A 16,622-nucleotide genomic window follows, 5' to 3' on the forward strand; every position below is an offset into this window, starting at 1 on the left:
CCACACCTGCAGCACCGGTGGAAACTGAGGATGAATCTCCGGAGGAGGCGACCCTTGGCTATTATTCCGTTTTGTGGGGCATTATCCGGAAAAATCGGACGCATTTTACGTAAACACCAAGTGAAAACCATCTTCCGTCCTCCAAGCAAAACCAAGAGTCTTCTTGGTAGTGTCAAGACAACCTTGGTCTACGTAAATCAGGGGTTTCTCAGATACGTTGCCAATGAGGTAGTGTATACATAGGCAGACCATTCGTACCGTTGAGGACCGATGCCGAGAACATCAACGGCACACTAGACTGCAACAGCCCAGTATGTCGGCAATCGCTTAGCATTGCCTGTCGGAACTCCACAGTACGGATTATGACCAAACCAAAGTCCTGGGACTGTGTCATCAAAGAAGCCATAGAGATCAGAGTAAGGGAGCCACAACTAAATCGTGACAGCGGTTACATCGTTAGCAAGGCGTGGGAACCCGCGATCACCCGGATTAAGAAGAAAAATGATATTTCCCAGAGTGTACCGACTTCGGGGGAGGAGGGAAGAATAACGAGAGCGGTGCCGGCGGACCCTCCTGAGCGAGAAGACCTAGGAAGCAGCGGCCAGACGGCGGGAGAACGGACGCTCTACCTGGACCGCGACGACTCGTAGGAAGCGCCTGAGGGAGGAGCGGGAGTGGATTGTCCTGTATATACCGGGTGATCAAAAAGTCAGTATAAATTTGATATCTTAATAAATCACGGAATAATGTAGATAGAGAGGTAAAAAAAATTGACACACATGCTTGGAATGAGAACAAAAAAAAAAACAATGTTCACAAAATGTCCGACAGATGGCGCTGGACAGCAAAACGTCAGTGACTGTGGATGACAATCGTGGTATAAAAGGAGTTGTGATGAGAGAGAGAATCAGATGCGCCAGCAGTCGCAGCTTGTTGACGTTACCTGAAAAGGCGCTTTTAGTGAAACTGTATTATCAGAATGGGGAATGTGCTAGTTCAGCGTTACGATCCTATCCCCATAGGAAGGGGATTCAAAAGGGTAAAGGTCCGTTGACAAATGCAGCTGTGGCAAGAATGATTTCGAAGTTTTAAGCCACGGGTTGTTTAGTCCGTAGTGGCCGACCGAGGACAAGGCGTAATGCTGCTGAGGCAGTTCGGGAAGAAATGGAGACTGTAGCGAGTTCATCTATGCACGGGGAAGTCAGCGCTCGTGCAGTCGCACGTCGCACCGGCATTCCATAAACTACTGTTTGGTTGGCACTGAGTCCTACCCTCCGATGCTATCCGTACAAAATCCATCGGCATCATGAACTGTTACCTGGCGATTTAGTGAAGTGGAGGGCATTTGCGGTGTGGGCGTTTCAAAAGATGGCGGAAGATGACGATTGGTTGAGTAACGTGTTGTGGACAGACGAAGCTCATTTCACGCTCCGAGGGTCTGTCAACGCCCACAACTGCAGAATTTGGGCTACCGAAAATCCTAGAACTGTCGTGGAAACTCCATTGCACGACGAGAAAGTCACGGTATGGGTTGGATTTACCACATCTACCGTTATCGAGCCTCTTTTCTTCGAGGAAATGCGTGATTCTGGTTTTGTAACTGCTACCGTGACGGGTGAGAGGTACGCCGATATGTTACAGAATCGCATCGTCCCCAGCCTGGCTGATAAACACCTGCTGCAACGTACGATGTTTATGCAGGATGGCGCTCCACCCCATATTGCTAGACGCGTGAAAGATCTCTTGCGCGCGTCGTTTGGTGATGATCGTGTGCTCAGCCGCCACTTCCGTCATGCTTGGCCTCCCAGGTCCCCAGACCTCAGTCCGTGCGATTATTGGCTTTGGGGTATCGTGATCGACCTGCATCTCTAGGGATGTGAAAGACAACATCCGACGTCAATCCCTCACCGTAACTCCAGACATGCTTTACAGTGCTGTTCACAACATTATTCCTCGACTAAAGCTATTTTTGAGGGATGATGGTGGACATATTGAGTATTTCCTGTAAAGAACATCATCTTTGCTTTGTCTTACCGTGTTATGCAAATTATTGCTATTCTGATCAGATGAAGCGCCATCTGTCGGACATTTTTTGAACTCTTGTATTTTTTGATTCTAATAAAACCCCATGTCATTCCAAGCATGTGTGTCAATTTGTACCTCTCTATCTACATTATTCCGTGATTTATTCAGCTTTCAAATTTATACTGACTTCTTGATCGCCCGGTACATGGCGCCGGCCCACCGCCGGTCAGTACATCAGCGCATCTGATGATGGCAACGTGGTCGACTGCCGAAATATTGTCCTATGCACACTCATACCAGGCTGTTCAACCATTTATTTCGTCAAAACGTTGCTGTTGAAGAGGTTTTTTTTTCATCAGTCTTCTGATTGGTTTGTTTTGGCCCGCCGCGAATTACCCTCCTGTGCCAGCCTCTTCATCACAGAATAGCACTTGCAACCTACGTCCTTAATTATTTGCTGTATATTTTCCAATCTCTGTCTTCCTCTACAGTTTTTGCTCTCTACAACTCCCTCTGGTACCATATAAGACATTCACGTACGTCTTAACATATGTCCTATCATCCTGTCCCTTCTCCTTATCAGTGTTTTCCACGTATTCCTTTCCGCTCCGATTCTGCGCAGAACTCCCTCATTCCTTACCTCATCAGTCCACCTAATTTTCAATATCTGTCTGTAGCACCACATCTCAAATGCTTCGATTCTCTTCTGTTCCGATTTTCCCACGGCCCATGTTTCAATACCATACAATACTGTACTCCAGACGTACATTCTCAGAAATATCTTCCTCAATTTAAGGCCAATGTTTAGTACCGTATCAGTAGAGTTCTCTTGTCCAGAAATGCCTTTTTTGCCATAGCGAGTCTGCTTTTGATATCCTCCTTGCTCCGTCCGTCATTGGTTATTTTGCTCCCTAGTAGCAGTATTCCTTAACTTTATCTACTTCGTGGCCATCAGTCCTGATGTTATATTTCTCGATGTTCTCATTTCTATTACTTCTCATTACCTTCGACTTTCTTCGATTAACTCCCAATCCATACTCTGTATTCATTAGACTGTTCATTCAGTTCAGCAGATCATGTAATTCTTCTTCACTTTCTTTCAGGATAGCAATGTCATCAGCGAATCGTATCACTGGTATCCTTTCACCTTGAATTTTAATTCCACTACTGAACCGTTCTTTTATTTCCATCATTGCTTCCTCGATGTACAGATTGAACAGTAGGGGCGAAAGACTACATCCTAGTCTTACACCCTTTTTAATACGAGCACTTCGTTCTTGGTCGTCCACTCTTATTATTCCCTCTTCGCTGTTGTACATATTAAATATGACACGTCTCTCCCTGTAGCTTATCCTACTTTTCTCAGAATTTCGAACGTCTTGCACCATTTTACATTGTCGAACACTTTTTCCAGTTCGACAAGTCCTATGAATGTGTCTTGATTATTCTTCTAACTTGCTTCCATTATTAACCGTAACGGCAGAATTGCCTCTCCCATCTAGCGCCTCCTCCATTTTCTTTTCCATTCTTCTGTATATTATTCTTGTAAACAACTTGGATGCATAAGCTGTTAAGCTGATTGTGCGGTAATTCTTCCACTTGTCAGCTCTTGCCGTCTTCGGAATTGTGTGGATGATGCTTTTCCGAACGTCAGATGGTATGTCGCCAGACTCATACATTCTACACACCAACGAGGATAGTCGTTTCGTTGCCACTTCCCCCAATGATTTTAGACATTCTCATGGAATGTTATCTATCCCTTCTGCCTTATTTGATCTTAAGTCCTCCAACGCGCTTTCAAATTCTTCTAAATCGACTCCCGTTTTTCCTTCTATCACATAGACAAATCTTCCCCCTCATAGAGGCTTTCAATGTATTCTTTCCACCTATCCGCTCTCTCCTCTGCATTTAACAGTGGAATTCGCGTTGCACTCGTAATTTTATCACCCTTGCTTTTGATGTCACCGAAGGTTGTTTTGACTTTCCTGTATGCTGAGTCTGTCCTTTCGACAATCATATCTTTTTCGATGTCTTCACATTTTTCCTGCAGCCATTTCGTCTTAGCTTCCCTGCACTCCTTATTTATTTCATTCCTCAGCGACTTGTACTTCTCTATTCCTGAGTTTCCCGGAACATTTTCGCACTTCCTCCTTTCTTCGATCAATTGAGGTATTTATTCTATTACCAATGGTTTCTTCGCATTTACCTTCTTTGTACCTATGTTTTCCTTTCCAACTTTGCACTTTTTAGAGATGTCCATTCTTCTTCAACTGAACTGTCTCCAGAGCTATTCCTTATTGCTGTACCTATAGCCTTGGAGAACTTCAACCGTATCTCGTCATTCCTTAGTACTTCAGTATCTCACTTTTTTGCGTACTGATTTTTCCTGACTAATGTCTTAAACTTCGGCCTACTCTTCATCACTACTATATTGTGTTCTGAATCTACATCTGCTCCTGGGTATGTCTTACAATCCAGTATCTGATTTCGGAATCTCTGTCTGACCATGATGTAATCTAACTGAAATCTTCCAGTATCACCCGGCCTTCTGCAAGTATACCTCCTCCACTTGTGATTTTTAACAGAATATTCGCTATTACTAGCAGAAATTTATTGCAGAACTCAATTAGTCTTTCTCCTCTCTCTCATTCCTAGTACCAACCCCATATTTTCCTGTAACCCTTTCTTCTACTCCTTCCCGTAAATAACTATTAGATTTTCACTTTCCTTTACGTACTGAATTACCAGTCAAATATCAGCAGATACTTTCCACAGGTCTTCATCTTACGCTTGCGACATCGGCATGTGTACCTGAATTATCGTTGTCGTAAAATCTCCAAATTTCAACTCTCAGGAGAGCTTCTGCGAAGTTTGGAAGGTAGGAGACGAGGTACTGGCAGAAGTAAAGCTGTGAGGGCGGGGCGTGAGTCGTGTTTGGGTAGCTCAGTTGGTAGAGCACTTGCCCGCGAAGGGCAAAGGCCCCGAGTTCGAGAGGCGCTACAGTCTGGAACCGCGCGACCGCTACGGTCGCAGGTTCGAATCCTGCCTCGGGCATGAGATGTGTGTGATGTCCTTAGGTTAGTTAGGTTTAAGTAGTTCTAAGTTCTAGCGGACTGATGACCTCAGCAGTTAAGTCCCATAGTGCTCAGAGCCATTTGAACCATTTGAACCCGACTCAAGTCTCGGTCCGGTACACAGTTTTAATCTGCAAGGAAGCTTCAACTATGTATTATTTTTTATAGCCTCAGTAAGTAAGGGTTGAGTATGAACCAGTTGGTCCGAAACTAGTCGCCAAACATATGTACTGCAAATGTGACAGATTTGTTAGTAAACACTCCATGAAAAAATATAAATTTGTACTTGTAGATGTGCAGTACAGCACAAGTACCGTCACACTACTTGTTGACAGATTAACGGCCTGTGCACTTTCGACGTCGCCACGAAGTCCGTGTGCCGCGGCGACTCTGGAGGACCCGTCTTCTGCAAGGGCGAACAGATCCAGATGGGCCTCGTGGTGGGCGCCAAGTACAAGAACTGCTGTTTCGAGTGGTGCGGCGCGCCCGTCTGGAAGAACGTGCACATGTTCGTGGGCTACTACCGGGACTGGATCGAGGACGCCATCACACCAGGGGCGCGGGCGCGCGCGAGCCCCAATGGCAGCCGCGGGGCGGGCACCCCGCTACTGGTCTCCCTCACTGGACTGGCGGCCTGTCTCTCCAGCTGCTCAGTAAACGGCCCTCTGTTTCATTAATGTGCTGTTCCTTTACTACTCCCGAGGGTCGGCCTATGTACGGACTCCACTGTCGAGAAACTAGAAATAACCAAATTTTTGAGGGCAGTGTACAGTGGACTGTACCTCAGGGTTCCATCTTTGGTCTACTCTGTCTTCTTATACAGGGTGGTCCATTGAGAGTGACCGGGCCAAATATCTCACGAAATAAGCGTCAAAACGAAAAAACTACAAAGAAAGAAACTTGTCTAGCTTGAAGGGGGAAACCAGATGGCGCTATCGTTGGCCCGCTAGATGGCGCTGCCATGCGTCAAACGGATATCAACTGCGTTTTTTTTTAAAATAGGAGCCCCCATTTTTATTACATATTCGCGTAGTACGTAAATAAATACGAATGTTTTAGTTGGACCACTTTTTTCGCTTTGTGATAGATGGTGTTGTAATAGTCACAAACGTGTAAGTGCGTGGTATCTCGTAACATTCCGCCAGTGCGGACGGTATTTGCTTCGCGATACATACCCGTGTTATAATGGACTGTTTACCAGTGCGGAAAAAGTTGATATCGTGTTGATGTACGGGTATTGTGATCAAAATTCCCAACGGGCGTGTGCTATGTATGCTGCTCGGTATCCTGGACGACATCATCCAAGTGTCCGGTCCGTTCGCCGGATATTTACGATATTTAAGGAAACAGGAAGTGTTCAGCCTCATGTGAAATGTCATCCACGACCTGCAACAAATGATGATGCCCAAGTAGGTGTTTTATCTGCTGTCGCGGCTAATCCGCACATCAGTAGCAGAAAAATTGTGCGAGAATCGGGAATCTCAAAAACGTTGGCTTTGAGAATGCTACATCAACATCGATTGCACCCGTACCGTATTTCTATGCACCACGAATTGCATGGCGACGACTTTGAACGTCGTGTACAGTTCTGCCACTGGGCACATGAGAAATTACGAGACGATGACAGATTTTTTGCACGCGTTCTGTTTAGCGACGAAGCGTCATTCACCAACAGCGGTAACGTAAACCAGCATAACATGCACTATTGGGCAACGGAAAATCCACGATGGCTGCGAGAAGCGGAACATCAGCGACCTTGGCGGGTTAACGTATGGTGCGGCATTATGGGAGGAATGATAATTGTCCCCCATTTTATCGATGGCAATCTAAAAGGTGCAATGTATGCTGATTTCCTACGTAATGTTCTAGCGTATTTCATGGCAGGTGGATTGGTCGTCGAAACACCATACCGTGGTCCGCACGTTCGCCGGATCTGACGTCCCCGGATTTCTTTCTGTGGGTAAAGTTGAAGGATATTTGCTATCGTGATCCACCGACAACGCCTGAAAACATGCGTCTGCACATTGTGCATGCATGTGCAAACATTACGGAAGGCGAACTACTCGCTGTTGAAAGGAATCTCGTTACCCGTATTTCCAAATGCATTGAGGTTGACGGACATCATTTTGAGCATTTATTGCATTAGTGTGGTATTTACAGGTAATCACGCTGTAACAGCATGCGTTCTCAGAAATGATAAGTTCACAAAGGTAGATGTATCACATTGGAACAACCGAAATAAAATGTTGATATGTACCTACGTTCTGTATTTTAATTAAAAAAGACCTACCTGTTACCAACTGTTCGTCTAAAATTGTGAGCCATATGTTTGTGACTATTACAGCGCCATCTATCACAAAGCGAAGAAAGTGGTCCAACTAAAATATTCGTATTTCCTAACGTATTACACGAATATGTAATAAACATGGGCGTTCCTATTTAAAAAAAAAAAACCAGTTGATGTCCGTTTGACCTGTGGCCGCGCCATCTAGCGAGACAACCATATCGCCATCGCCAGCCGCGGTGGCCGAGTGGTTCTAGGCGCTTCAGTCCGGAACCGCGCGACTGCTACGGTCGCAGGTTCGAATCCTGCCTCGGGTATGGATGTGCGATGTCCTTAGGTTAGTTAGGTTTAAGTAATTCTAATTTCTAGGGGACTGATGACCTCAGAAGTCCCATAGTGCTCAGAGCCATTTGAACCATGGCGCCATCTGATTTCCCCCTTCAAGCTAGGCAAGTTTCGTTCTTTGTAGTTTTTTTCGTTTGATGCTTAATTTCGTGAGATATTTCGCCCGGTCACTATCAATGGACCACCCTGTATATATATATATATATATATATATATATATATATATATATATATATATATATGTGTGTGTGTGTGTGTGTGTGTGTGTGGTGGAGAAAAATTGGCCTATATATATATATATATATATATATATATATATATATAGGGTGGAGAAGAATTGGGTCACGAAATTTTAATCCTGGATAGCTGATATCAGTAGGAACCAAAATTACCAATGATGCGTAGGTCGATGATGCACAGATTTTAAACTAGAGAAACTTGGCGCCACACTCTCCGATTGGTCGCGCTGTTGCCCTGTTCCCGGATGCTCTGGACATCGCATGACCGCGAATGCTTTGCATCAGAGATCGCCATGCATCCAAGGCGGCCCGCACGCTCGGTAGTAGCGCGCCAGCCTTCCACTCTGGGGGCCTGGGGGCGAATCCGCCGGAGTTCTGACACGTGCATTGTAGTTTCATGATAAGATGTACCAGGAACAAACCCGTCAACAGCTATTAGTTAGGGTGCAGAAAGTCTTTTACAAATTGTACCGGCCCTGAAAAGGATCTTTTCTGTAGCTAGGACATTGTTTACTCATCAGGTGCTGAAACTGGCGGCCCTCTGACGCGACACAAGCTTTGTAACGTCGAACGGTGTTTTGCCGACCTCTTTCAAAGGTTCCTGGCATTGCACTGATGTAAATCGTGGCATGTTCAATCTGGTCCATTAATTCCTCTTCGTTTCTAGGTGGCTCGCGTCCTGGTGGGTGAACTAGAACCTTGAAGAATTCCCACAGGAAAAAGTCCGGTGGAGTGAGGTCTGGTGATTGAGGGGGTCATGTCCCCCGAGCACCTCTGCCAATTACCCGGCTGTCGAAGAGGCTGCAACCACATGCGCCGCCGTATGTCCAGCAGGTCTGGTAGAGTTTCTTGTAAGAAGTGAATGTAATTTATCCCAGTAAGCCGAGAAGGTAGACGCACTGGCCCAATCAGGATCACCCACAATGTCTGCCCAAATGTTGAGCGAAAATCGTTCCAGGTGTCCGTGAAATTACGTGCCGTGAGGATTTCCCCTTGCCCAGTAATGGACGTTTAGAGTGCTGTAAAGGCTATCTCAGTGAAAGGTGCACTCCTTGGTAAACAACACAATGATGGGGAAATCCGAATTTCGCGCGACACGTCGCAGAAACCACCGGCAAAACCCTAGCCTGTGTTCATAGTCCGCCACAGGATTTAGGTCCTGGACAGGGTGGAAATTAAATGGATGTTGGCCTTCATCCCTCAAAACTCCCACACTAACCGATGAGTGATGCCCATGTCATGTGTGTGGCGTCTTGCTGGGTAATGTTCCTCATACAACCGTCGAGCTTAATGCGCATTACTATTGGCTAGTCCAAAAACAAAAACCATATCTCGTTGTTCTTCAAACGAGCACTGTGCCGCCATGCTTACTGCATGACTAAAGCGCAGGTGACCTGTGTGTGTACTGAAGCAAAGCTTACGTGTGAATGCCTCTGAGCTGAGGTGGGAGAAACAGCAAGACCTATTCGACGCGGGGCGAGTATACAGGGTGTTACAAAAAGGTACGGCCAAACTTTCAGGAAATATTCCTCACACGCAAATAAATAAAATATGTTATGTGGACATGTGTCCGGAAACGCTTAATTTCCATGTTAGAGCTCATTTTAGTTTCGTCAATATGTACTATACTTCCTCGATGCACCGCCAGTTGGCCCAATTGAAGGAAGGTAATGTTGACTTCGGTGCTTGTGTTGACATGCGACTCATTGCTCTACAGTACTAGCATCAAGCACATGAGTACGTAGCATCAACAGGTTAGTGTTCATCACGAACGTGGTTTTGCAATCAGTGCAATGTTTACGAATGCGCAGTACGCAGATGCCCATTTGATGTATGGATCAGCACAGGGCAATAGCCGTGGCGCGGTACGTTTGTATCGAGACAGATTTCCAGAACGAAGGTGTCCCGACAGGAAGATGTTCGAAGCAATTGATCGGCGTCTTAGGGAGCACGGAACATTCCAGCCTATGACTCGCGACTGGGGAAGACCTAGAACGACGAGGACACCTGCAATGGACGAGGCAATTCTTCGTGCGGTTGACGATAACCCTAATGTCAGCGCCAGAGAAGTTGCTGCTGTACAAGGTAACGTTGACCACGTCACTGTGTGGAGAGTGCTACGGAGAACCAGTTGTCTCCGTACCATGTACAGCGTGTGCTGACACTACCAGCAGCTGGTTGGCCTCCACGGGTACACTTCTGCGAATGGTTCATCCAACAACGTGTCAATCCTCATTTCAGTGCAAATGTTCTCTTTACGGATGAAGCTTCATTCCAACGTGATCAAATTGTAAATTTTCACAATCAACATGTGTGGGCTACAAGAATCCGCACGCAATTGTGCAATCACGTCATCAACACAGATTTTCTGTGAACGTTAGGGCAGGCATTGTTGGTGATGTCTTGATTGGGCCCCATGTTCTTCCACCTACGCTCAATGGAGCACGTTGTCATGATTTCATACGGGATACTCTACCTTTGCTGCTAGAACATGTGCCTTTACATGTACGACACAACATGTGATTCACGCACGATGGAGCTCCTGCACATTTCACTCGAAGTGTTCGTACGCTTCTCAACAACAGATTCGGTGACCGATGGATTGGTAGAGGCGGACTAATTCCATGGCCTCCACGCTCTCCTGACCTCAACCCTCTTGACTTTCATTTATGGGGGCATTTGAAAGCTCTTGTCTACGCAACCCCGGTACCAAATGTAGAGACTCTTCGTGCTCGTATTGTGGACGGCTGTGATACAATACGCCATTCTCCAGGGCTGCATCAGCGCATCAGGGACTCCATGCGACGGAGGGTGGATGCATGTATCCTCGCTAACGGAGGACATTTTGAACATTTCCTGTAACAAAGTGTTTGAAGTCACGCTGGTACATTCTGTTGCCGTGTGTTTCCATTCCGTGATTAATGTGATTTGAAGAGAAGTAATAAAATGAGCTCTAACATGGAAAGTAAGCGTTTCCGGACACATGTCGACATAACATATTTTCTTTCTTTGTGTGTGAGGAATGTTTCCTGAAAGTTTGGCCGTACCTTTTTGTAACACCCTGTATAGGCAGCGCTATGGTTGTCGGGTCACACATACAAACGTTCCTCGCCCCGTGACTGTCCCAGCGCGATACCCACACTTGTCGAATTAGCCTTGCTGTTTAAAGAAAAATTCACGCCCTCCTTCGCAGTGTGATTCCTCACATACTAGCAGTATAAACCCGTCACAAAATTTTGTGTTGTCCAAATTTCCGACAGTAAATTGGCGTTACAGATTGGCAACCTGATGACACTGTAATCATATGTACGGTAACTACCCGTGTCAGTATGTCGGCGCACTGCTGTACAGTTCATGCAGTGCATAGCGATTTGGATGACGATTATGATGATGATGATGATGATGATGATGATGATGTTTGGTTTGTGGGGTGCTAAACTGCGCAGTCATCAGCACCTGTACAAAGTCCCAATGTTGACACAGTCCAATTTTTTTTACGCAGTCCAATTAACCACTGTCACGAATGATGATGATGGTGATGAAATAATGAGGAGAACACAAACACCCAGTCACCAGGCAGAGAAAATCCCCAACCCGGCCGGGAATCGAACCCACGGCCCCGTGATCCAGAGGCAGCAACGCTAGCCACTAGACTACGAGCTGCGGACAGTGATTTCGATTAGTGTGCAGCAGGTCGAGGATTCGATTCTGACTCAAGGCGTAGTTATTTTTATTTGCTAAATGTAATCTGCGTCCTAATCGTCATAACGCGATCACAGTGGGTCTACTACAAACCATTTGCACTTACGCACTACAACAACTGAAACTGGGGTACCATCGTTTCCATTGATAAGCTTTTAAGGAAGCATTTTGCACGTCGTGGTGGACGCGAATTGTTTCACACCCCTGCATCTACTTGATTCCAAACCTGTTCTCTGTGTACCCTCCCCAAATGTTGTTCTTACCACGTTCATTAGAGCCTTATGTTACCAGTAGGGCTAGCAACGTTCTTTGCAAATAATTTCAAACTTGGTTACCATTTGCTTGTTTTATCACCATGGAACCGCTCGCTAATCATGCCTTTCAATATTGGGTCTGATAAGCGGATGTTGTTTAGTAAGTAATTGGTTCAAATGGCTCTGAGCACTACGGGACTTAACTTCTGTGGTCGTCAGTCCCCTAGAACTTAGAACTACTTCAACGTAACTAACCTAAGGACATCACGCAACACCCAGTCATCACGAGGCAGGATTCGAACCTGCTACCGAAGCAGCCGCGTGGCTCCGGACTGAAGAGCCTAGAACCGCTCGGCCAGCGCGGCCGGCTAACAGAATCTGTAAGAGAGGTGATGCGCGTCACCCGCTACATCCCATTGCGACTAATGACGTGTTCACACTATATGCGCTCGCTTATCACCAGACGGGGACTGATTTCTAGTGGAGTACCGCGCCCATGACTGAATCGATATGCATTCGTACACATATCATATTTCTCCTGGTGTTATTCCATAACAGTGTTGCACAGGTACAGCATACACAAACGATGAATATGAGGATATGCTTCTGGTCCCTTGTGCACCTGATAACTGGTATGTTGTTGCCACTCATGAATATGCTGCTATATATCCTCCTCGTCAACGTCACACAGATACAAATGTGTTCCGTCGTCTGGAGCTTCGCCGTCGGGACACAGGTCGTCCACGGACTCGAGGCCGGCCGCTGTGGTCGAGCGATTCTAGGCGCTTCAGTCTGGAACCGCGCTGCTGCTACGGTCACAGGTTCGAATCCTGCCTCGGGCACGGATGTGTGTGATGTCCTTAGGTTAGTTAGGTTTAAGTAGTTCTAAGTCTAGGGAACTGATGACCTCAGATGTTAAGTCCCATAGTTCTTACAGCCATTTGAACCATTTTGAACAATGGACTCGCCTTGCTGCACCTATTGAAGAAGCTGCTATGGATGTCACACACCAAGAACTAAAGCGCATTAAACGTAGCGTTGCAAGGCAGATGCGTATTTCTCAATGCAGGGCCACGTGCTGCACGAGCATCAGCTTATTCCTTTAACGCAACAACTGCATCCTGCACGCCGCTGTCTGCGAATCCAATTCTGTGAATGATTTCAACAACAACGGGAAGCCCACAACGATTTCATTGACAAGTAGAAACATATCCGCGCCGACCCAGAATCGAAGCCTTCACCTCCTGCAAGCTAACCCAGAACGCTATCCGGTGCACCAACCCCACAGCACCGCTAGTACACTGAAGCGTCAAAGACACTGCCATAGGCATGCGGACTCAAATACAGAGATATGTAAACAGGCAGAATATGGCGCTGCGGTCGGCAACGCCTACATAAGACAAAAAGTGTCTGGGGCAGTTGTTAGATAGGTTACTGCAGCGACAGTGGCAGGTTATCAAGATTTAAATATTTGAACCTGGTGTTATAGGCGGCGCCTAGCGATGGGACACGGCATCTCCGAGGTATTGATGAAGTGGGGATTTCCCCGTACGACCATTTTAACGAGAATACCGTGATTATCAGGAATCCGGTGAAACATCAAATCTCCGGCATCGCTGCGGCCGGAAAAAGATCCTGCAAGAACGGGACCAACGACGACTGAAGAGAATCGTTCACCGTAACAGAAGTGGAAACCTTCTGCAAATTGTTGCAGATTTCAATGCTGGGCCATCAACAAGTGTCTGAGTGCGAACAGTTCAACGAAACATAATTGATATGGGCTTTCGGAGCCGAAGGATCACTTGTGTACTCTTGATGATTACGCGACACAAAGCTTTACGCCTCGCCTGGACCCGTCAACACCGACATTGGACTGTTGATGACTGGAAATACGTTGCGTCATCGCCTGAGTCTCGTTTCAAATTGTATCGAGCGGATGTACGTGTGTGGGTATGGAGATAACCTCATGAATCCATGAACCCTACAAGTCAACAGAGGACTGTTCAGGTTGATGGGGCTCTGTTATGGTGTGGGGCGTGGGCAGTTGGAGTGATGTGGGGCCCCTGATACGTCTAGATACAACTCTGACAGGTGACACGTATGTACCTGTAAGCATCCTGTCTGATCATCTGCATCATCTATTCATGTCCATTGTGAATTCCGACGGAGTTGGGCAATTCTAGCAGGACAATGAGACACCCCTCAGGTCCTGAACTGGTACAGAATGGCTCCAGGAACGCTCTTCTGAGTTTAAACACTTCCGTTGGCCACCAAACTCCGCAGACATGAACATTATTGAGCATACGAGGTGTGGCTAGAAAAAAACCGGACTAGTACTGGTGAAACAATAAAACGAATGCAATAAGGCTGAAAGTCGCGTGGCCTGTCACGTGACTCTCGCTTCGCCTACTGCTCGAGTTTCATCTGCCTCCTGCACTCAGTCTGCCCGTGACGTCTGTTTTAAGTAGTTGACGTTTTGTCTGTGCGTCGGAAAATGTTGAGTGTACAGAAAGAACAGCGTGTTATCATCAAATTTTGTTTCAAACTAGGAAAATCTGCAAGTGAAACGTTTGTAATGTTACAACAAGTGTACGGCGATGATTGTTTATCGCGAACACAAGTGTTTGAGTGGTTTAAACGATTTAAAGATGGCCGCGAAGACACCAGTGATGACACTCGCACTGGCAGACCATTGTCAGCAAACTCTGATGCAAACATTGAAAAAATCGGTAAACTTGTTCGACAAGATCGCCGTTTAACAATCAGAGCAGTGTCTGAGTTAACAGGAGTTGACAAGGAAAGTGTTAGGCAGATTCTTCATGAAAGTTTCAACATGAACAAAGTGTGTTCAAAAATGGTTCCAAAGTGTCTCGCAATTGATCAGAAGGAACGCCGAAGAATGATTTGTTCTGACATCCTGGAAAACATTGAAAGTGATCCCACCTTCTTACAAAATGTTATTACTTGCGATGAATCGTGGTTTTTTACTTACGATCCCGAAACTAAACGCCAATCGATGCATTGGAAAACTCCTGGTTCTCCACGACAAAAAAAGCACGAATGTCAAAATCGAAATTCAAGGCAATGATGATTGTTTTTTTTGACATCAAAGGGATTGTGCACATTGATTGGGTACCAGAGGGACAAACAGTGAATCAGCATTACTACATTAGCGTCCTGGCTACCCTACGTGAGCGAGTACGGAGAAAACGGAACGATTTGTGGAGAAAAAAGTCATGGATCCTTCACCAAGACAATGCCCCAGCTCACAGTGCGTTGTCAGTGAAGACGTTTTTGGCAAAACACAACATTCCCATCTTAGATCATCCATCCTACTCACCTGATTTGGCCCCCTGTGACTTTTTTCTTTTCCCTAAAGTCAAGTCAGCTTTGAAAGGAACTAGATTTGAGACTGTTGAAGTAGTAAAAGAAAAAGCGACGGAAGTAATGTATGGACTTACCGAAAATGATCTGCAGCATTGCTATGAACAGTGGAAAATTCGTATGGAGCGGTGTAGAGACCGAGGAGGAGAGTACATTGAAGGAGATAACATGAAATTGTAAATAATTGTAAATAAATGTTTTTTCCAGCATCAGTCCGGTTTTTTTCTAGCCGCACCTCGTATGTGGGATGCCTTGCAACGTGCTGTTCAGAAGAGATCTCCACCCTCTCGTCCTCACACGGATTTATGGACAGCCCTGCAGGATTCATGGTGTCAGTTCCCTCCAGCACTACTTCAGACATTAGTCGAGTCCATGCCACGTCGTGTTGCAGTATTTCTGGGTGCTCGTGGGGGTGCTACACGGTATTAGGCAGGTGTACCAGTGTCTTTGGCTCTTCAGTGCAACAATACACTATTCACGTGTACCGTAGCCATTATGAAGTGACACTCATACTATGCTGTGCCAAACCAATAAGCACATGTGTGTAGGGTCAGTGCGGCGTGGCGTAAGGTCGGTTTGTTCCCGTATACCGCACTTCTCTCTTCGGCTGACCATGTGCTAAGAGTCCCTAGGCAGAGCTCACCTCATCCGGTCTCTCCTTATGAGTATTCGTTCAGGGACGTTCTGAAAAATTCACGGATTGTTTACAAATGATTGGAGATTTGGAAATTAGTGGTAAGGTCTTATGGGATCAAACTGCTGAGGTCATCTGTCCCTAAACCTACACACTACTTAATCTAAATTAAACTAACTTACACTATGGACTTAGAACTACTGATGGCCTTGGGAGAGCCAGTCCTGACAAAACTCTACCATCTGGTGAGCAAGATGTATGAGACAGGTGAAATACCCTCAGACTTCAAGAAGTATATAATAATTCCAATCCCAAAGAAAGCAAGTGCTGACAGATGTGAAAATTACCGAACTATCAGTTTAATATGTCACAGCTGCAAAATACTAACACGAATTCTTTACAGACGAATGGAAAAACTGGTAGAAGCCGACCTCGGCGAAGATCAATTTGGGTTCCGCAGAAATATTGGAACACGTGAGGCAATACTGACCCTACAACTTATCTTAGAAAATAGATTAAGGAAAGGCAAACCTACGTTTCTAGCATTTGTAGGCTTAGAGAAAGCTTTTGACAATGTTGACTGGAATACTCTCTTTCAAATTCTAAAGGTGGCAGGGGTGAAATACAGGGAGCGAAAGGCTATTTACAATTTGTACAGAAACCAGATGGCAGTTATAAGAG

The 16,622-nt window shown here is 45.9% G+C and overlaps 1 protein-coding gene across 1 annotated transcript in view; it reads left to right on the forward strand.

Moving 5' to 3' along the window:
- LOC126424690 (chymase-like) overlaps positions 1-5,776 on the forward strand; it is a 64,504-nt gene extending 58,728 nt beyond the window's left edge. Inside the window, exon 4 of the mRNA XM_050087416.1 lies at positions 5,435-5,776. Coding sequence (XP_049943373.1) covers positions 5,435-5,776 — 342 coding nt within the window. The remainder of the gene's footprint in view (positions 1-5,434) is intronic.
- The last annotated feature ends 10,846 nt before the right edge of the window (positions 5,777-16,622 follow it).

The sequence above is a fragment of the Schistocerca serialis genome, chromosome 10 (genome assembly GCF_023864345.2).
Source record: "Schistocerca serialis cubense isolate TAMUIC-IGC-003099 chromosome 10, iqSchSeri2.2, whole genome shotgun sequence".
NCBI classification, from domain to species: domain Eukaryota; kingdom Metazoa; phylum Arthropoda; class Insecta; order Orthoptera; family Acrididae; genus Schistocerca; species Schistocerca serialis.